The 22,350-nt window shown below is 50.7% G+C and overlaps 1 protein-coding gene across 1 annotated transcript; it reads right to left on the bottom strand.

The window, feature by feature from the left end:
* Nucleotides 1-17,763: 17,763 nt before the first annotated feature.
* Nucleotides 17,764-22,083, bottom strand: LOC311318005 (N-acetylmuramoyl-L-alanine amidase-like). The gene is made up of 5 exons (XM_084449181.1): nt 21,775-22,083; nt 20,391-21,221; nt 19,901-20,111; nt 18,397-18,691; nt 17,764-17,846 (listed from the first exon to the last, which is right to left on the bottom strand). Exons 1-5 carry the CDS (start codon nt 21,839-21,841, stop codon nt 17,832-17,834), a joined length of 1,419 nt encoding a protein of 472 aa, XP_084305307.1. The 5' UTR covers nt 21,842-22,083; the 3' UTR covers nt 17,764-17,831.
* Between the last annotated feature and the right edge of the window lie 267 nt (nt 22,084-22,350).

Genomic DNA, 22,350 nt, shown 5'->3' with positions numbered 1-22,350 from the left:
AGACACTCTGATACCAGCAGAGCTACAGACACACTGATACCAGCAGAACTACAGACACTCTGATACCAGCAGAACTACAGACACTCTGATACCAGCAGAACTACAGACACTCTGATACCAGCAGAACTACAGACACTCTGATACCAGCAGAACTAGACACTCTGATACCAGCAGAACTACAGACACTCTGATACCATCAGAGCTACAGACACTCTGATACCAGCAGAGCCAGTACCTTGTGATACACTCACACTGTGATTAGTGTAATTTAAAATCTGCTTAAGTGTGTGTTTACATCTAACAGTTGTAATGTCACCTCCAGTAAATAATGAAAAAGTAATCTACCTGATATACTTGGACATGCATTGCATTGAGAGAGAGAGAGAGAGAGAGAGAGAGAGAGAGAGTGAGAGAGAGAGAGAGAGAGAGAGAGAAAGAGACCAGGGAACACTTTGCAGAGTGCTGTGTGTGTGTGCGTGGGCGGGTGTATGTGTGTGTGTGTGTGTGTGTGCAGGTGTATGTGTGTGTGTGTATGTGTATGCGTGTGTGTGTGTGTGTGTGTGTGTGTGTGTGTGTGTGTGTGTGTGTGTGTGGTGCAGAGCGGCCCGGTCCATCTGGAGAACCATCCCCAGTGGCGAGAAACAGAGGAGCTGCTGGCAGAACAGAGACCAGGAGGAACTGAAGTCTGACCCTCACCCTGATCCAGGGGGACAGGATATGAGGTGACGCCATGACGGAGGAGATAAACATCAATTAAAAAAACAAACAGAAAAAAAAAAAACAGACCAGATCAAACCAGATCAAACCAGACCAGACCAGACCAAACCAGATCAAACCAGACCAGATCAAACCAGATCACACCAGACCACCTGGTCAGGTGGAATATACAGCACACTCAATGGCCACTTGATTAGGTACTCTCTCTTCTGAGAGGCAGCGCTGTTACTAACAGAGAAGAGAGGGAGGATAAAAGAACTGACTGCTAGTTTGAATTCCTCTCACACCCTCAACTCTCTACAGTCTCATTCAGCAGCACAGCAGACACACACACACACACACACGAGAGAGAGGGAGAGATGGAGGGCTTGAGAGAGGGACAGCTAAAGGGTCTGTCTGCTTCAAAATACACACACACATACACACACACACACCATGTATTTACAGTATGTAAACATAGAGAAGGGACACAAATACTTAAGGTGCAGTTGGTATACAATCACAATTCATGGACCAACATAACTTTCTTTTTCACACATCTTTCAAGGGTACAAGTAGCATGACAGCAGAGACAAAGGTGGGCATTCCCAGTTGTTGGAACCCTCTTACAACCAACCTATGTGTGTAACCTAGGCTGCCAAATATGAACACAAGTATGCATCTGCACAGTCTGTCTGGGCCCTAGCTCTGAGATGGTATTCAGGAGAGGATGACCTTGGTCATGAAGCCTTTACTATCAAGTCCGCTATTCTGTTATGATGTGCTATGTACACACGCACGCACGCACGCACACACGCACACACACACACACACACACACACACACACACACACACACACACACACACACACACACACAGCCTGAGGACAGTGTAGAGCAGCAAGCAGAGTGACTTTCCAACGGAGTGATTAAGATGTGTCTCTGATAGTCATGAGGAATGGCCCCACTCCTGCCTCCCAGTCTGCCTCTACTGTGTGTGTGTGAGTGTGTGTGTGTGTGTGTGTGTGTGTGTGTGTGTGTGTTTATTGGTACATTTGTGTGTGTAGTAGTAGTGGTTGTAGTTGTAGTACTTTATTGAGTCCTGGGAGGAAATTGTACAGCACCAAAAGACAACAAAGTAACACTGTAGCCTCTCTCTCCATCCTCTCTCTCTCTCTCCAGCCTCTCTCCCTCTCCATCCTCTCTCTCTCTCCATCCTCTCTCTCCAGCCTCTCTCTCTCCAGCCTCTCTCTCTCTCCATCCTCTCTCTCTCTCCATCCTCTGTCTCTCCAGCCTCTCTCTCTCCAGCCTCTCTCTCTCCATCCTCTCTCTCTCCAGCCTCTCTCTCTCTCCATCCTCTCTCCAGCCTCTCTCTCTCTCCATCCTCTCTCTCTCTCCATCCTCTCTCTCTCTCCATCCTCTCTCTCTCCATCCTCTCTCTCTCCATCCTCTCTCTCCAGCCTCTCTCTCTCTCCAGCCTCCATCTCTCTCTCTCTCTCTCTCTCTCTCTCTCTCCTCAGTCTCTCTACCTCCATGTTAGAGTTAGGGGAGGACACACAGAGCGGAAGTTCTGAGAATAACAGAATGGCCAACTGATGTTAATGGATGAGGAAAGCAGATTAAACCTGATTATGGCAGGGAGGAGGGGGGGTTAGGGGGGATGAGAGCGTAAAGCTGATGATGATGATTATCCCTCCCTACTCTGCTGTGATACAGGCAGACAGACAGGCAGGCTGGAAGACAGACAGACAGACAGGCAGACACACAGACAGGCAGGCTGGAAGACAGACAAACAAACAGACAGAAAGACAGACGGGCTGGAGGACAGACACACAGACAGGCAAATAGACACACAGACAGGCTGGCTGGAAGACAGACAAGCAGACTGGAAGACAGACAAGACAGACAGACAGAGACAGAACTCTCTCTCTCTCTCTCTGTCACTTCTGTTGGGCTAACCCTAACCCTAACTCGAAGGTCCAAAATGGCGCCAAACCTGCTCTCCTCTTAGTGACACGTTCCACTCCCATAATACCACAGTCTCATACGAGGCCCTGCCCCCCAACACACACACACACACACACACACACACACACACACATACATACACACACACACGTAAAATATCTTTTGCGCCAAGTAGGCTACACTAACCAGGTGAAAATGAACCTCAGACCCAGAGGTTTTGGGATATGGCCCGAGTTCCATTTTGGCGCACGAAATCCGGAGCTGCGTTCTAGTGTAATGGGCAGATCCCGAGGCTTTTGAAAAAATCTATAGGAGTAAGACTACACTGTAATACGGTGTTCACTTCACATTATAACAATCAAACAGGTGATTTACGAGTTTGAGCTACATAGTATAGGACACTATAGTTAATATCAATTTGGAAATAAGAATAACAGAAGTCATGCAAAAAACAGCCAAGCGGAAACAAAACGTAGGATGAACTTGAACTGTATTCATGCAGATTCCCCCCAAACACACTTCAAATCATAATCCAAACAAGACACTTCAAATAATAGTATTCTCACATTCAAAGAAAAGTAACAAGCAAAAAGTTAAAAAGCCTTTATATAGCATCTTCATTACACCTGTCTGACGAGTACTCCTACCCTTATCTTTTTGAATAATATTCTCTAATCAATAATGAACATCATAAATAGATGAATAGGCCTACTATTTTAAACCCTTTCTGCTCTCCTCACCGCGCAGACATGGGCAAACATGATCCCTGAGCCCCAGAGTATCGGTGTGCGAGGAGGGAACTGACAGACAGGCCTGAAATATTCATGTGAGGAAGGACGCCCGGAGTGTCTGCCTCCTCCCAGCTCCAAACTCCCCTCAGAGAGAGTCTAGCAGGGCCCCCTCCAACCCGCTCTAGAGGGACACAGCTTAAACAAGCAGATCAATGAGTCTGTCTAAGAGCCATGTTACATCAGAGTGTGTGTGTGTGTGTGGGTGGGGGGGGGTGAGCAGAGTTTCTGCACTTCTGGCCCAATCCCATGTCTCCCCCTAAATCCTCAAGCCCTGAACTCTCCCAGACTTATTGATGTCACCTGGTAAGTGTTGAGTGCGAGAGGCTGTGACGTGTCGAAATGGTATAAAAAGGAATGGGACAGCACATTGCGACATCACATTACGTTGACAGCAAAACATATTTATGATCATTGTGGATGTGGGACTTTTTATTTTACCGTTCTATTTTACTTAAGGTTTTTCTGGTAGGCCTACAGGTACATGTCAATTAATTTGGGGATGATCAAAATCCCCTTTACATATCACAACCCACTGTGTTACCCTCAAAACATTTCTGTTCAAAATCATTTCATTTTGTGGTCATAAGCGAACTACAATACTGCCTGTGATTCTTGTCAGAATCAGAATCAGAATCCTTTTATCGCCATTTGTACTTGACATATATAGGATTGTTTACGACATTATGGAGCCAACAACAACACAACAATGGACCGGTGCAAGAACAGGACAGGACAGTGCCAAATACAAACAGTGCAAAACTAGCAGTGCATTTGGCCAACACAAGAGACAGTGCAGTACTCAGTATAGTGCAACAATTTCAGGGGGCAGGGGAGAGAGTCAGGGGGGAGCCATTGATTGGTTGATAAGGCTGATGGCTGAGGGGAAAAAGCTGTTCCTGTGTCGAAGAGTTTTAGTCTTCGACGACCGCAGCCTCCTGCCAGAGGGGGGCGGTGTGAAGAGGCCGTAGCCCGGGTGGGAGGGGTTGGCCATGATCTGTTTGTGATGAAACCAAAAGAATTTACTCAAGAATGACCCGAAACTCGCTCTGGGTCAGTCAGTCAGCAAAGATACAGCTCTGGGTCAGTCAGTCGGTCAGTCAGTCAGTCAGTCAGTCAGTCAGTCAGTCAGTCAGTCAGTAAAGATATAGCTCTGGGTCAGTCAGTCGGTCAGTCAGTCAGTCAGTAAAGATACTGCTCTGGGTCAGTCAGTCAGTCAGTCAGTCAGTCAATCAGCAGTCTATTACTGATAAGAAGATAGATTGAACAATTCTCTTCCTGCTGAACATAGGAAAGCTAGAACAGTTTCTGTACAGGGAGATGATTTCCTGCCGCAGCTTAGAGGCTAGACTGTCTTGAAAGAGAGTTTATCATCCAGCCACAAACCAAGATATTTGTACTCAGTGACTTTCTCAATATGTGAGCCATTAGACGTTAATAAATGTAGCCTGTAATAATCAGTAATCCTGGCTCAAGAAAACAACATAAACTTAGATTTGCTAGGATTAAGGACTAGTTTCAGATTGGTGAGAGCATCTTGCAGCACATTAAAAAAAAGGTTCTCAATGGCTTCTTGCACAATATCCGCAATACAGTAGACAACTGTATCATCAGCATATAGATGAGCATGACAGCCAGTTAGTGCAGTTAATATCATTAATCCAGATGGTGAGAAGGACAGGACCCAAAACTGAGCCTTGGGGCATACCTTTAGCTAGAGACAAGAAATCTGATTGAATATTACCCAATTTCACACACTGACACATTGACGACAGATAGTCCTGAAAGACCTGCTGGTTAAAGTCGCCCTGAAACGGACGTTTGAGATCATCTAACTTCCGTAGTTTGACGTATTTCCTACGCAAACAAGCTGAGGGTGGGACATGCGTTTAGAGGAATTTGATTGGAACATTGACAAGTGGACGGGTTTTAAGAACTTTAGACAGATTCGATAAAAGGATAGCGTTGATTGACGGGTGGATGTCGGGAGATTATTGGCCTAAAATCTAAGGTACCTGTTGTCATCATTGCACGTGACCTACCGTTATCCAGGAAGTAAGAAAGTATATACTTTGATATAAGATTACAACAAAAGTAGAATTTTGTGTTTTTTTTGGCATACATCATTGAATAGGTGAACACTATGACCAATTATGTGAACCAAAATGGGACAGAACGCTTTTTTCATTTCAGTGCGACTTTAAGCTAACTGACCACCACCTACTGTACCACACATGTGCCCCGGGTACAGACGGCTAGGTGGTCACAGACCCGTCTGACCCCTCATCAGTCATTGGAACCGAACTTCGCCATCATACTGTAGCCTAGCTACAGCCATGCGTGACATGGGAGCCATGTTTGGACAACACTGGCGGTAACAACAGGTGAGTGTGTTGTCTCTGAACTATTTTTTGTATGTTAACAAGCACAATGATTAGGCTATAACACGTGTTACGCATGATAAAGCAGTTGAGTTCCACTCTGTCAAAAGGGTAGTGTGCTATTTTGGACATTCATCCCTACTTGTGGTCTGTCTACCATGAACCTGAAACATACAGTATGAGACCATAATTTCCCTGACTACCCCTTTAAGATGTCTGGCAGGTTCTTTAATTGTGCGGATAGCTGTATCAATTGAGTAGCCTAACGTCGTCTGTGTGTTTATTCACAAGGAACTAACCTCTAGCCAGTCACGACGAAGCTTCAGTCTCATTCCGAGGGAATACTGTAACAAAATAAAGTTGGAGAACTTACTTGTGTGGGGTCGTAGTTGTTTGCCATCCCGGGCAGGTTACCGGCGGGTTGGATGACACGGGGATCTTGTTTCCACGCGACCGTTTCACACCGTGTTGTCAAATCATGTTAGTCAACGCTGCTCGATCCAGTCCAGTCGGTGTAAACAGTTAGTATGGATGGTGGGCGACTGATGTATCCGCAGTTAGAAACAGAAAGAGCAACAATCACTACAGACGGGGCTGGCTGGCAGTTGGCTCTGCCCAGGTGCGCGTTCACAACAAGAGCAGAGAGATGTGTCATGATGATGTTCTGTCCATGTTACCCCGGCGATAAAAGTGAGGGTGTCGGTGTAGGCTTCGCTGGTCCCATAGAGGCTACTCAAACCGACGCACAGCTGATCGCGGTCGCATAACCCTACCCTACTAACACAGTAGCCTACGTAAAGCCGACGGGACACATTGGCGACGGCACCAACAGCGGACCTAATGGACACGTGCCTTTACAGTCGCAGAATAACCAAAATAACCGACCTTAGGGAGACTGTAAGGGAACGTTGCCCTCACTGCTGCTGAAATCCGTAACTACGATGTGATTAAATAACGTGACAATGCTGTTACATTACAGTCCCACCCGGACTTTATTGGAAATGTACATTTGTCACAGTGGGTCAGAACATTTGTAAATTACTTAGGTTTAAAAATGAATTTTGAAGTCATACAGTTACAGAATTGTAATAATGAGGAGCAATCCTGCATGTCTGTTTTGTGTGTAATTTCTAATTGACAGTTAATATTAACACTAAAGATTTGCAGTGTAGGCCTAATAAAAATAATGACAAAAATATGCCTACGAATAAAGTCCTAATTTTGCAACCTAAATGTATATTGGAACATTTTGACAGAATTAGATTATTGAATAGAGAATAGAGAATATTATTTTATAAAGAAAAGGGCAGGAGTTCTGGGGAGCCTAGACCTGCATTACATCTTAAATGGTGTTGAGAGACTCGCGTTGAGGTATCTGATTAGCGGGAGAACATTTACGCTGAATTATTAACTATGGCAAATGTTAAAATGTAAAACAAGTAAATAAAACAAGTAAATAATGTAATGTAATGTAATGTAATGCATCATCCCCAACATGGGCGGCAGCAGTGAGTAGGCTAAACAAAGCAGAGAGCGCCGAATCGCCGGTAGAAGAAGACAGTCGATGCGCTGTGGATATTAGACATTTAAGTGTACAAATTTGCCTTTTATTTGAAAGGTGGGGGACTACAAACTGTAGAGACCTCGGAGAAAAGGCTTTCATCTTTCCAACGATGTGTTTACTTTGGTGATTAACGAAACTGTTTTGTTTGTAGACTCTGAGCGGGCCGAGGAAGCGCATTCAGGTAAACTGCATTGAGAGTAACGGAGTTATCTGTAGGATATCGCCCTGGACCAGGTCTATGGGGAGTTATCTGTAGGATATCACCTGGACCAGGTCTATGGGGAGCCTACCTACGCCCTAGCGGCACATCTCAATAAAGACTTTTTAACTTTTGGCAGTTGCTTTATTTTAAACGAGAGAATAGTATTATAATATTAACGCCAAATCCAGGATACTCGTGAAGGCGCCTGCGTTGTTATGAACGGAACGCTGCTAGGCTGCTAGAATCGGCTGCTAGAATAAGCCAGCTAATTTATGGCAACAAAGTCTTTATAATAAAGTCTTTATTGAGATATGCCGCTATACGCGTGGGTGGGCTGCCCAGCTCAGTCTTGTTGTTCCGACCACGGTTTAATTTGCAAAAGCACCTTCATCACACCTGTCTGAAAGTGCCAATCAAGTGATTTACAGTGATTCTAGAACTCTATGACGCACACAAAGTGGTTTTGTCAAAAGAGCCTTACAAACCGTGACGTCACAGAGCGGCCTTGTGACGTGGGCCAGGAGGAGTATAAAAGCCAGAGAGCGACAGAGGAAGAGCAGCCAGAGAGAGAGAGAGGGGGGCGTCTCCCTCTCTCTCCCTGGCTCTCTCTCGTGGGCCAGAGAGAGAGAGAGAGGAGAAGGAGATATCATCTTGACATCTCCTCCTCCTCCTCCCCCCTTTCAGGTTCACAGAGAGAGATCTTGGTTCTCTCTCAGTGAGCCAGAGAGGGGGGGGTGGAGATGTCTAGATGGTATCTCCTTCTCCTCTCTCTCTCTCTCTGGACCACTGAGAGAGAGTCAGGGAGAGAGAGAGAGATGTCCTCTTCTCTCTCTCTCCTCTTCCATGGCTCGGAGGAGGAGGCGGTGGTGGTGGCAAATTATAAAAACTAAATAAAGAATTTTTTTAATAATAAAAACTGATTCTGATTCTGATTCTAATTGTAAGCTATAGTGATAAGATAAGATATCCATGTTAGCATATAGGAGTACTGTTATTGTTACGGCTCGCATGCCCTCGCCTCCACAACCGTCTCCCTCTCTCCCCTCTGGGTCCGCTGCGCGCTCGGGGCGTCCTACGCGCTCTACCGCACGTCGCATCAGCACGGGCATACAACGCTCTGGCTCTCCGGAGTTTCCCCCCACTGCCGGGCGTTCCCCGTCTCCGGCCAGCTCCGCGGACTCGGCAGTCTCCTCCCTCTCCGGTGACGAAGAATCGGATCCCGACATGCCCAGCACATCGGCCCGTGCGCAAAGACAAGAACGGCGCGCTCGTCTCCGACGATGACGCTGGCGCGGCTCTACTCACCGGTTCCCAATTATCATCACCACACCTGTCCCTCGTTCTGCAATCACCTTCAACCTCTACAAAAACCTGGTCTACACTCCACTCATCGCCAGATCTTACCATAATACTCTTGTGGTAAAGTATAGCCTAAGCCTACAATCTCCTTACCCGTATTTTGTAGTGTTTTTTCCCGTTCCCGTTTGTGATTACTCTCACTCACCCTGCCTCCCCTCCTCATCTCTCCAGTTCCTGCCTGACCCACGTCTGTACGATTACCCCGCTCCTGCCTGACCACCGCCTGTACGACCCCGCTCCTGCCTGACCATCGCCTGTACGACAACCCCGCTCCTGCCTGAACATCGCCTGTACGACAACGCTCCTGCCTGACCATCGCCTGTACGACAACCCCGCTCCTGCCTGAACATCGCCTGTACGACAACCCCGCTCCTGCCTGACCATCGCCTGTACGACAACCCCGCTCCTGCCTGACCATCGCCTGTACGACAACCCCGCTCCTGCCTGACCATCGCCTGTACGACTACCACGCTCCTGCCTGACCATCGGCTGTACGACTACCACATCCCCCTTTTTGATCTCATTAAATCGCCCCTCCGGGCTTTACCGTTCCTTGCCTCCTCCTTTCCTGTTGCGCCTGGGTCCCAAAACCAAACCCTCACAGTAAGATCTGGCCAGTTTGGACCCAGCCAACATGGAGGAGAGACCTGCACCTCCTGGACCACTCCAAGCCCTCCAACGGACCCAAGCTGAGCAACTGCAGCAGGTATCCGACCTGGTCACCGCGCTCAGTGCCCGCCTGGCTCCGTTCCTGAACCCCACCGCTCCACCAAACCGGGAGCCCCATCTCGCCTCCCCGGCCCCCTACGACGGGACATTCACCCTCTGCCGGGAGTTCCTCATGCAGTGTGAGTACGTGTTTGATCTCCAGCCAAGCATGTACTCGACTGCGTCAGCTCGCATAGCTTACATCGCTAACCTAACCACGGGACGGGCTCGCCGCTGGGTCATGGCGGGTCGCGAAGGCGCAGCTGCCTACATGCAGGACTACACAGCCTTCGTGGCAGAATTCAGGACTGTGTTCGACCACGACGTCCACGGACAGGACGCGGACGCTGCTCTCTCCGCCCTCACCCAGGGTTCCAGCTCAGTAGCGGACTACGCCACGGAGTTCCGCATCCTCGCTGCCCGTTGCTCCTGGAACGAGTCTGCCCTGTACAGCGCCTTCCGACGGGGCCTGGGGGACGCCATGAAGGACAGCCTGGCTGGAGGAGACAGACCAGCGACCCTGAGCCAACTCGTCTCACTCTCCATAGCCATAGACGAGCGCCACCGGGAACGCAGGCGCGAGCGGGCGCACCAACATCACAGCGCACCCAGACCGTCTCCGCCTCCCTCTGCCGGACTCTCTCGGCCTGCCCCGGCCTCCCTCGCCCCCCCAAACACCGCTGGAGAGGAACCCATGCAACTGGGTTGGACCCGACTGACCCCTGCAGAGCGTGAGCACCGGGAACAGAACGGACTGTGCATTTACTGCGCTAGCCCAGCGCACGCCGTCGACTCCTGTCCCTCTGCACCTCCCAGGGCGGCAAAAAGAGTAGGCTCACTCGCCAGGGAGTACCGAGTAAGCCGGCTTATCCATCCCCAATCCCGGACCCGTGCCGCCAGGTTCACTGTCACCCTCGCCTGGCAGGGGCACACGCTCTCCGTTCCTGCTCTCATCGACTCCGGTGCTGACGAGAGCTTCGTGGACGTCCAGTTCGCCCACAAAGCGGCGCTCCCCATCTCCCCTCTGGAGAGGCCCCTCTCGGCCTTCGCTCTGGATGGCCATCCTATGGGTCCCATTACTCACCGGACCCTGCCCCTCACCCTCACAGCCTCGGGAAACCACGTGGAGAACATCCGCCCCTTTGTCATCCACTCTCCCGACGCTCCGTTCATCCTGGGAAGGCCCTGGCTGGAACTCCATACCCCTCATGTCTGCTGGAGCTCGGGGCACATCCTCAGCTGGAGCACCGCCTGCCACGCCCGCTGCCTCCGAGCTGCTCAGACCTCCACTCGGGTTGACCGGCCCCGTCCCGCTCCTCCGGACCTCTCCACGGTCCCTTCGATGTACCACGACCTCGGAGAGGCCTTCAGTAAGGAGCGCGCCCGCACACTCCCCCCTCATCGACCCTACGACTGCGCCATCGAGCTCCACCCTGGCGCCCCTCTCCCAGCCAGTCGTCTCTACAACCTCTCCCTCCCGGAGAAAGCAGCCATGGACACCTACATCTCCGAGTGCTTGGCCGAGGGTCTCATCCGACCATCTCGATCCCAGGTGGCAGCGGGGTTCTTCTTCGTCAAGAAGAAGGGAGGAGATCTGAGGCCGTGCATCGACTACAGGCTGCTCAATAACATCACGGTTAAAAATAAATATCCACTCCCCCTCATGAGCTCCAACTTCGAGCCCCTCATCGGTGCCACCATCTTCACCAAGTTGGATCTCAGGAACGCTTATCACCTGGTGCGTATCCGTGAGGGGGACGAATGGAAGACCGCCTTCAAGACCTCCCGTGGCCACTACGAGTACCTCGTCATGCCCTTCGGCCTCACCAACGCCCCCGCCGTCTTCCAGGCGCTGATGAACGACGTGCTCAGGGACATGCTGGACGTCTTTGTGGTCCTTTACCTGGACGACATCCTGGTATTCTCCAGGAGCGCTGAGGAGCACGTCCAGCATGTCCGCATGGTCATCCAGCGTCTCCGGGAGAACCGCCTCTATATCAAGGCGGAGAAGTGCACTTTTCACTCCTCGTCAGTGGAGTTCCTGGGGCTCATTGTGGAGGGAGGCCTGACGCGACCCGACCCCCGCAAGATCAAGACCGTGGTCGAATGGCCTCAACCCACGACCCGGAGACAACTTCAGAGCTTCCTTGGCTCGCCAACTTTTACCGCCGTTTTATACGGGACTACAGCCGGGTAGCAGCTCCCCTCACCCACCTCACCTCATCCCTGCGTCCGTTCGTTTGGACACCGGCTGCCAGCGCTGCCTTCTCCGCGCTCAAGAAGTGCTTCACCACCGCCCCGGTCCTTCTCCATCCTGACCCCTCCAGGCAGTTCGTGGTCGAGGTGGACGCATCGGACACAGGCATCGGTGCTGTTCTGTCCCAGCGGTCAGGGGAGGACCAGAAGTTGCACCCCTGTGCCTTCCTCTCCCGCCGGTTCTCCCCAGCGGAGGTGAATTACGACATCGGGAACAGAGAGTTGTTGGCGGTGGTGGGGGCCTTGGAGGAGTGGCGCCACTGGCTTGAGGGCGCCGAACACACCACCCTCGTCTGGTCAGACCATAAGAACCTGACCTTCATCCGGGCGGCCAAGCGCCTCAACTCCCGCCAGGCGCGGTGGTCCCAGTTCCTCGGGAGGTTTGATTTCACCCTCACCTTCCGGCCCGGCTCCCGCAACGCCAAGGCCGACGCGCTGTCCCGCCTCCACGCGCCCGAGGCGCCCCCCGCGGAGCCTGAGTCCATCCTGCCGGTCTCGCGTGTCATAGGGGTGGTCACGATGAACATCGAGGCAGTGGTGAGGCAGGCCCAACGCGCCCAACCCAGTCCGGCCAACGTTCCTCCTCGCAGGCTCTTCGTGCCTGACTCGGTCCGGTCCCGGGTGCTCCAGTGGGGCCATGCCAGCCGGTTTGCGTGCCATCCCGGGGTTCACCGCACCTTCTCCTTCCTGAGCCGACGGTTCTGGTGGCCCTCCATGAGGTCCGACGTCCGGGAGTTTGTGGTCGCCTGTCCCGTCTGCTCCCGCAGCAAGGCGTCCCACCAGCCCCCGGCTGGCCTCCTGCGTCCTCTCCCGGTCCCCAGCCGTCCCTGGTCCCACATCGCCCTGGACTTCATCACCGGTCTTCCCCCCTCCAGGGGCAACACGGTCATCCTCACCGTGGTGGACCGGTTCTCCAAGGCGGTCCATCTGGTGGCGCTCCCCAAGCTCCCGTCCTCTGCGGAGACAGCCGAACTCCTCGTCCAACATGTCTACCGGCTCCACGGTCTCCCCGGAGACATTGTCTCGGACCGTGGGCCTCAATTCACCTCCCAGGTCTGGAGGGCCTTCTGCAAGGAGATCGGCGCCACCATCAGCCTCTCCTCTGGCTACCACCCGCAGACCAACGGCCAGGCCGAACGGGCCAACCAGAGCCTGGAGTCCGCTCTCCGCTGTGTGTCAGCTCTCCACCCCACCTCCTGGAGCAAGGACCTACCCTGGGTCGAATACTCCCTCAATGCCCTGACCAGCGCTGCCACTGGCAGGTCTCCGTTCGAGTCATCCCTCGGGTACCAGCCCCCGCTGTTCTCTCTCCAGGAGTCGGAGGCCTCCGTCCCCTCCGTCCAGGCCCACCTCAGCCGCTGTCGCCGTGTCTGGAGGGAGGTCCGCAGGGCCCTGCTCCGCTCCAACGAGCGCTCCTGCCGCGGTGCCAACCGCCGCCGCACTCCTGCTCCGGCGTATCGGCCCGGTCAACGTGTCTACCTCTCCACTGCTGATCTTCCGCTCCAGGTCCCCTCCAAGAAGCTGGCTCCGCGCTTCGTTGGGCCCTTCGAGATCGACCGTGTCCTGAACCCGGCTGCGGTACGTCTTAAGCTCCCTGCTTCCATGCGGGTACACCCTGTATTCCATGTGTCCAAGATCAAACCTGTCTCCTCGAGTCCTCTCATGCCTTCTGCCCCAGCTCCTCCGCCTCCCCAGATGGTCGACGGGCATCCCCAGTGGACGGTTCGGCGGCTGCTGAAGGTGCGCCGCCGGGGTCGGGGGTTCCAATACCTGGCGGATTGGGAGGGGTACGGCCCCGAGGAGTGCAGCTGGATCTCCAGGCAGCTCATTATGGACCCGTCTCTCCTCCGGGACTTCTACCGGGCCCATCCTGACGCCCCCGGTCGGTCGCCAGGTGGCTCCCCTCGGGGGGGGGGTCCTGTTACGGCTCGCATGCCCTCGCCTCCACAACCGTCTCCCTCTCTCCCCTCTGGGTCCGCTGCGCGCTCGGGGCGTCCTACGCGCTCTACCGCACGTCGCATCAGCACGGGCATACAACGCTCTGGCTCTCCGGAGTTTCCCCCCACTGCCGGGCGTTCCCCGTCTCCGGCCAGCTCCGCGGACTCGGCAGTCTCCTCCCTCTCCGGTGACGAAGAATCGGATCCCGACATGCCCAGCACATCGGCCCGTGCGCAAAGACAAGAACGGCGCGCTCGTCTCCGACGATGACGCTGGCGCGGCTCTACTCACCGGTTCCCAATTATCATCACCACACCTGTCCCTCGTTCTGCAATCACCTTCAACCTCTACAAAAACCTGGTCTACACTCCACTCATCGCCAGATCTTACCATAATACTCTTGTGGTAAAGTATAGCCTAAGCCTACAATCTCCTTACCCGTATTTTGTAGTGTTTTTTCCCGTTCCCGTTTGTGATTACTCTCACTCACCCTGCCTCCCCTCCTCATCTCTCCAGTTCCTGCCTGACCCACGTCTGTACGATTACCCCGCTCCTGCCTGACCACCGCCTGTACGACCCCGCTCCTGCCTGACCATCGCCTGTACGACAACCCCGCTCCTGCCTGAACATCGCCTGTACGACAACGCTCCTGCCTGACCATCGCCTGTACGACAACCCCGCTCCTGCCTGAACATCGCCTGTACGACAACCCCGCTCCTGCCTGACCATCGCCTGTACGACAACCCCGCTCCTGCCTGACCATCGCCTGTACGACAACCCCGCTCCTGCCTGACCATCGCCTGTACGACTACCACGCTCCTGCCTGACCATCGGCTGTACGACTACCACATCCCCCTTTTTGATCTCATTAAATCGCCCCTCCGGGCTTTACCGTTCCTTGCCTCCTCCTTTCCTGTTGCGCCTGGGTCCCAAAACCAAACCCTCACAGTTATAGTTACTGTTAGCACTTCAGACTTCCACTGTGTCATCAGCTGCTGGCCCCTCTTCCCAGAGCAACCGACGGATTTCCAACCGGAGGTTTCGCGTCGCCCTGATTCAACCAGGTGTTATGCGGAATTCTGTGACCATCAGTGACCAGATCCAGATCAGATCCGGTGGTCACTGATTTCCGCGTGTTAATACACCGACATCTGTGATCACTCTACACATCTGTGGTCTCACATTTCGGTGCGTTAATACACATAATACAAAGTGTTAATACACAGAATACAGTGTTAATACACTTTGAAGCTTCAAGCACCGCCACCACCACAGAAGAAGACTACCTCGGAAAAATAATTTCACTCGGACAGAACGCGTCTAAATCAGTTATTGAATGGAAGCGCCAAAACCCAGCATTTGTTAAAATAGACCCTTTTGCTAAGGTAGTGAAGTAGCTACGGGGCTAGCTGTTGCGCACACGCACGCGCAAACAAACCAGGGATGTATTAATAGAACAAACGCAATTTCCTAAATCAGACCGAATTGTCAACTCGTTACACTCCGTTGAGAACTTCAAGAACCAGCTAACTTTTAGTGGGCATACAGTATACTATACTAGCCTTCTCTTTCATACAGTATACTATACTAGCCTTCTCTTTCATACAGTACACTTTAGCCTTCTCTTTCATACAGTAGGCTGTCTAGCCTACCGTCTAATCCCCGCCGGTTGTGAACAAACACCGTTACGCTAGACCGCCCCTTGACACGAATTTACAGCAACCCTTACCTAGTCTACTATAAAGGGTGGGATAGCCTACCTTAACATTAGCCTACTCTATGTGCGAATCAACAGCCAAACAAATCAATCAAAAACGTTCTTGTTACTGTCATTCAATTGTTTTCATTGGATTGTTGTCAGCGTGGTCGTGGTCAGCTGGACCGGTATGTGAAACGAATTTTCTTACCGTGATAAGGTTAGGTAGGCTACTAGCCTACTGTAGGCCTACTGAGTTAATAAAATCAGGCGAAATCATCTAGCCTGTTGATTTCTAATAGCCTACGATACTAAGATATAGGATACAGGAGTAGACACATATAGAGGCTTATAGAGAAGGACAGAGCAGGTTGCATGTTTGGTGGCAGAGCTGTCATTTAACCAGGCGAGGTCAAGCCTGGCTTATGTGCGTGGCTGGCTTGTTTCTGTTCTGGACTGGTAGGACAGAAACTAGTCATACCACTGAAATAGCTGTGAATTGAAATGACATGAAATAATGTCTGATAAATTAAGATTGGTCTTCGCGCCTGGACACATCCGTTCCAATGCTTCCAATGCTAATCCAGCACAATAAGAGCAGGATAGCCAGTTAGCTCATGAGCTCACAACAACTAGCAGCAGCTTCCATAACATTAATGGTAGCGGTCAGTGGCTAAAGCAATTACACTGATGATTCCTCAGGGAAGTGATAACCCGACAAACGCTATACTAAGTGTGCTGGCTGGCTTCCAAACATGCACAAAAAGGTTGGAGTGAAAGGATGAACATGTGGAGGGTTGGGGTACAGTCCCATGAAGTCATCCCCACCAGGTCTTGAAACCCAGTCTCCCGGGTGGGAGTCCAATGCTCTGACAACTATTCTACTTGTGCAGTGGAGATCAGTGGGTTGATTTTGGTGTCCTTCTTGATTTTGGTGTGCTGGGACTACTGCCTCTTGTGGTGCGAACAGAGAGATGCAGGCCAACATTGTCTGGAGTAAGGGAGGGAGGGAGAAAGGGAGGGAGGGAGTGATAACCCGACAAACACTATACTAGGTGGGCTGGCTTCCAGCCATGCACAAAAATATTAGGGAGGGAGCCCAATCACTGGCATAATAGCCTATAGAAGATATGTATATGATGTCATGTAGGCTACAGGCAGGACACAGCAAAGTGTTGTGGGGAATATTTGTTTTTGGAATTGTTATTTCTGCCGTAGGTGTTTCCCAAAGTGAAAAGTGCACCATTCATGTCTTTAACCATCTTCCAGAACGCTGGGCTTCAGCCTACTCTTGACTACACCTTTAAACTTCCCTTTTAAATAGAGTGATTATTTCCAGATGATCTGATCTGGGGGCGGCTGTAGCTCAGTTGCTAGACCTTACCTAACCCCAAATTGCTCCCAATGAGCAGGTTAGCGCCTTGCATGGCAGCTACCGCCATGTGTGTGTGAATGGATGAACGAGAGGCCATTGTAAAGCGCATTGAGTGCCGATAAGGTGGAAAAGCGCTATATAAGTGCAGTCCATTTACCATTTATTAATGATTTCCAGATTATTTTTGATTACAACCAGATGTCGTTACCCCGTTGGGCTTTACAGAAATAGATGATGAAGCATATGTTTCTTGGGCAAAATAAATGGTTTTGCTAAATTAAAAAACTACCTTTCCTTTTTAACCAATCATGGGTAGGCCTAACCCTGACATTAATAGAACATATTGATTATTGATATTGATATTGAAGACACATTTGCCTGACAGTCTCCCTGTCTATCTCCCTCCCTGTCTGCTTGTCTGCCTGTCTCTCTCCCTGTCTTTCTGTCTGTCTCTCTCCCTGTCTGTCTGTCTGACTGTCTCTCTCTCTGTCTGTCTGTCTATCTGTCTGACTTTCTATCTGTCTGTCTCTCCATCAGCATTATCTGTAAACTAATGAGAATGTTACACTGTGACATGTGGTTTGGATATCTGATGAGTGATTTTGATTTAGCTATCAGGAAATAAAACTACTTTCACTTTCAAAAATATCAGTTGATTTGAAGTCATGTGTATCAGTTCTGTCGGTAGCGGACAGTAGATGGCAGTAGTGGGCTGTACTATACCCAGACCTCCTCCATGTCAACTCCTCTGATCTAGGAGATTCTTCCTCTATTACAGATGAAACTCCCGAGGCCATTGCATGAATGACATATCACTTAACTGAGAAAAGTAAACATTTCAACAAAAATATTTATTCTGTTTTTCTGAGTTAAGAAGCTCCATTTTCCACCACAGAATCCTCAGTTCTTGACCTCCTGTTGGGAATGGAGAGAACGAGAATAAGTTGTGGGGGGAAAAACATGCCCCTCACTTCCATTCTACAAACTCTTCTCACCCTGCTACATACAGTACACCCTCACCCTGCTACATACACCCTCACCCAGCAACATACACCCTCATCCTGCTACATACACCCTTAACCTGCTACATACACCCGCATCCTGCTACATACACCTTCACCCAGGTACATACACCCTCACCCATCTACATACACCCTCACCCATCTTCATACACCCTCACCCAGCTACATACACCCTCACCCAGCTACATACACCCTCACCCTGCTACATACACCCTTAACCTGCTACATACACCCTGACCCAGCTACATACACCTTCACCCTGCTACAGGCACCCTCACCCTGCTACATATACCCTCACCCTGCTACATACACCCTCACCCAGCTACATACACCCTCATCCTGCTACATACACCCTTAACCTGCTACATACACCCTCACCCAGCTACATGCACCCTCACCCTGCTACATACACCCTCATCCTGCTACAGTACATACACCCTCACCCCGAAATGCTCCCAGCCAGTGATCTCTGTGTAGAGGGCGTCTCCAGGGCAGGAGGTGTTCACCAGCTGTCTGTGTCCGTAAAGGGTGTAGTTAGCCACCAGCCTGCCCCCTCCCACGGCACAGGAGGCCAGCTGCTCCCTGACCAGCTCCAGGGTGCTCCGGCCGGGCAGGCTGGAGGAGTAGTCCCCGATGAAGGACACCCCGTAGCCCAGGGAGTTGTGCCCCTTGGTGTGGGCTCCCTGCCAGAGCCAGCCTCGACCCTCATACAGGAATCCATCAGAGCCAGCCACGAAGCTGCAGACACAGGCGGGTATAGTCTTATAGTGTGCGTATGCTGTGGTGACATATGCACTGTGTGTGTGTGTGTGTGTGTGTGTGTAGGTACTGCACCTGTACAGCTATAACCTAATATAGTGATGTTTAAAAGTAAGTACACCATGAAAAGTTGATAAAAAGTTGTAACTGTCCACGGACTAGAAGGAAGTTTGTCCACTATACTTTACAGAACTGCTTCAGTGATTCCGTGTTATTTGTTAAATGACCTTTATCAACTAGTCAACTATGAAATAGGGTTGATGGAAGATCAGACACCCACATGTCTAACCCTAACCTATATGTCCAAATATGTCCAAAAATACTTCCAGGGGTATACTTATTTTTTCACAGTGCTGTAATGTGTCAGTATAGTATAGTATAGTATAGTATAGTATAGTGTTATATAGTATAGTATAGTATAGTATAGTATAGTATAGTATAGTATAGTATAGAGTATGGTATAGGACCTGTATCTGTAGTGTAGTATAGTATAGTATAAAGTATGGTATAGGACCTGTATCTGTAGTATAGTATAGTATAGTATAGTATAAAGTATGGTATAGGACCTGTATCTGTAGTATAGTATAGTATATTATAGTATAGTATAGTATAAAGTATGGTATAGGACCTGTATCTATAGTATAGTATAGTATAGTATAAAGTATGGTATAGTATAAAGTATGGTATAGGACCTGTATCTGTAGTATAGTATAGTATAGTATAGTATAGTATAGTATAGTATAGTGTTATATAGTATGGTATAGTATAGTATAGTATAGTATAGTATAGTATAGTATAGTATAGAGTATGGTATAGGACCTGTATCTGTAGTGTAGTATAGTATATTATAGTATAGTATAAAGTATGGTATAGGACCTGTATCTGTAGTATAGTATAGTATAGTATAAAGTATGGTATAGGACCTGCATCTGTAGTATAGTATAGTATAGTATAGTATAGTATAGTATAGTATAGTATAAAGTATGGTATAGGACCTGTATCTATAGTATAGTATAGTATAGTATAGTATAGTATAGTATAAAGTATGGTATAGTATAAAGTATGGTATAGGACCTGTATCTGTAGTATAGTATAGTATAGTATAAAGTATGGTGTAAGAACTGTATCTGTAGTAGTATAGCGTGGTCAGGTTGAGTCATCTAGACTGTAGTGCTATGTGGTGCTCACCTGTACCCGATGTCGTCCCAGCCACGCTCGTCCTGGTGGAAGCGTTGCATGGCCCGCATGTCCTCAGAGCACTGCTGGAAGCTCAGGCAGGGCTGGCCGGGGGTGTGCGTGTGGTGGATATACAGGAAGGAGAGGGGCAAGGACAGGAACGTGGGCGTGCCTCTGTAGGGCTCCGCCCCCCACTGACACCGCGGGATGATGGCCGGGCACTCTGCAGGGAGAGGGAGAGAGAGAGGGAGAGAGTAAGAGAGAGGGAGAGAGAGAGTGAGTGGGAGAGAGAGAGAGAGAGAGAGGGGGAGAGAGTGAGAGGGAGAGAAAGACATGATGGTATGATATTGATGTCCAGTACTTCATGTAACCTATTAGCATAGTGGTTCCATGTTGGTTAATCTACAGAATTATCTGAATTATACCATCAGTCATCATTTGTGTTAATTTAGAATCAACAGTGGGCTTCCCCAGGACCTGCTCCCCCTGCTGGTTAACTCACCCATGTACCTGTGGACAAACTCCTTCATCCCCTCTCTCACCAGCGCAGCCAGCCGTTCCGTTTCCCCCTTGCCCATCTTGGTACGTCCCGCCAGCTTACGCTGCAGCGTCAGGGACTGCAGCACCTGCCTCTGGAGCAGGGGGGTCCTGACCAGCTCTTGGAGGTTCTGCCTGCGGCGCGGGCTGATGAGGCGTGGGGCGGCGTCCAACCCCCCCTCCAGACCGGGGAAGTAGTAGCTCCTCAGCAGGCTGCTCAGCCTGGCAGGCCGTCTGGACCGGGCGGACACCTCCAGCCCCAGGAGCAGCCCGTCCACGCCCCCGTTCACCTGCGCCTCAGTAGCCAGGGAGAGCGGGCCTGACAGGGTGAACACCCGGGGGGAGGCCACGCTGTCCCAGCAGCCGTCGGGGCCCAGCGCTGGGGAGCGTGGGGATCTGAGGCGCTGCTGGAAAGACAACGCCAGATTCCTTGCCAGGGTGAGCTGGTACAGCCCCCGGACCCGGCCCGGAGTCTCCGCCCACAGCCCCGCCTCCAGGCCCAGCAGCACGGGGCCCAGAGCCACGGTGGTGCCGTCAGCTGCCAGGACCACCCCCTCTTCCCGGCCCTCCTGCGTCACCCTGTGAAGCAGCGCCTGGCCCAGCGCAGCTAAGAGACCGGCGGCCATGATGGCTCTGTCAGACCCAGCACCACCCAGGAAGTGGAAAGTGAGCTTATCACTGTGACTGGCTGTGCTGCGCAAGGCTCTGAGCATGCCCAGTGGCTCCAGTCCAGGGTTTTTCTCCTCCACCTGTGCCAGCAGCGCAATGAAGTCTGACATCCCCCTGGTGGACAAAGCTGGGAGCACAGGAATACAACACTGTTAATATTCACAATAGCGCTATTAATACTCACACAATAACACTACACTGTTACTACTCACACAATGACACTTAATACTCACAATGGCCGCGTTTCCTGATAAAGAACCTCCTCAACCACACTACACTGTTACTACTCACACAATAACACTACACTGCTAATACTCACAAGAATGCAGTTAATACTCACACAATAACATACATTTTATTATACTGTATGCACTATTTATTATGTATATTTGATTATTGAGTCATTCTGTATCTTCTCTGTCCTTCTTCCTGTAATGGCCAAATTTACCCCCTGGGGATTATTAAAGTGTTATTTTATCTTATCTCATCTTATCACATCTTGTGTTAATAACACTGTTATTACTCACACAATAACACTGCTGCTTAAAACTCAGATAACACTGCTTGCCTTTTGAAATGGTTGCCTTGCCTACCCGGTCAGCACTTGATAAGACTCCATATCCACTCCCTGCCAAGTGACAGAAGGTAAAAGGTAAATTAACTGTATGTATGGTGTTTACCTTCAGTGGGGCCGAGAGACACTGCTAGCAGGATCAGGGTGAGAGGCCATCTCCAGCATTGCTCCATCTGGTGTACTGGTCTCCTGGTCGGCTGGTGTCCTGGTCGGCTGGTCACTTGGTCTTGATGGGCAGGTCTACGTTCTGCTGGTCCTGATGGGCAGGTCTACGTTCTGCTGGTCCTGGTGGATTAGTCTATGTTCTGCTGGTCCTAGTAGGCTGTTCTACGTTCTGCTGGTCCAGGTGGGCTGGTCCTGGTGACTGGTCTACTGGTGTAATGGTCCAGGTGAACTGGTGTGCTGGTCTGATCCTCCCCGGTCTGTATTCCTGAACCTGTATGTCTGTGAGTCAGTCTTACTCCTGATTTATATAGCTACAGGTATGATGCAACCGCCACCGCATGCTGGTCACTGCTGGTCAGCCTGCCTCTCTCGCTGGGCAATGTGGGAATTTAGCAGCTGTTGGGCAAATGTATATGTGTGTGTACTGTATGAGTGTGTGGGTGTCTGTGCGTGTGCGCATGTGTGTGTCAGTGTGTGTTAAGGGAATTTTAGTATTTTTGTCCGCCTTGACTGGAAA

This window comes from Borostomias antarcticus (assembly GCF_949987555.1).
Source record: "Borostomias antarcticus genome assembly, chromosome: 14".
In the NCBI taxonomy this organism is placed as follows: domain Eukaryota; kingdom Metazoa; phylum Chordata; class Actinopteri; order Stomiiformes; family Stomiidae; genus Borostomias; species Borostomias antarcticus.
Note: the sequence above shows the minus strand (reverse complement) of the source record. Positions and strands in the feature narration are given on the sequence as shown.

What these genes read in the sequence shown, in the direction of transcription:
- LOC311318005 (XM_084449181.1), bottom strand. Translation starts at nt 21,841, where the DNA reads ATGGAGCAATGCTGGAGATGGCCTCTCACCCTGATCCTGCTAGCAGTG. An exon ending in GTCTCTCGGCCCCACTGAAG is followed by an intron (nt 21,222 to 21,774) that starts GTAAACACCATA and finishes CTGTGCTCCCAG; the next exon opens with CTTTGTCCACCAGGGGGATG. An exon ending in GTTTGTCCACAGGTACATGG is followed by an intron (nt 20,112 to 20,390) that starts GTGAGTTAACCA and finishes CTCTCCCTGCAG; the next exon opens with AGTGCCCGGCCATCATCCCG.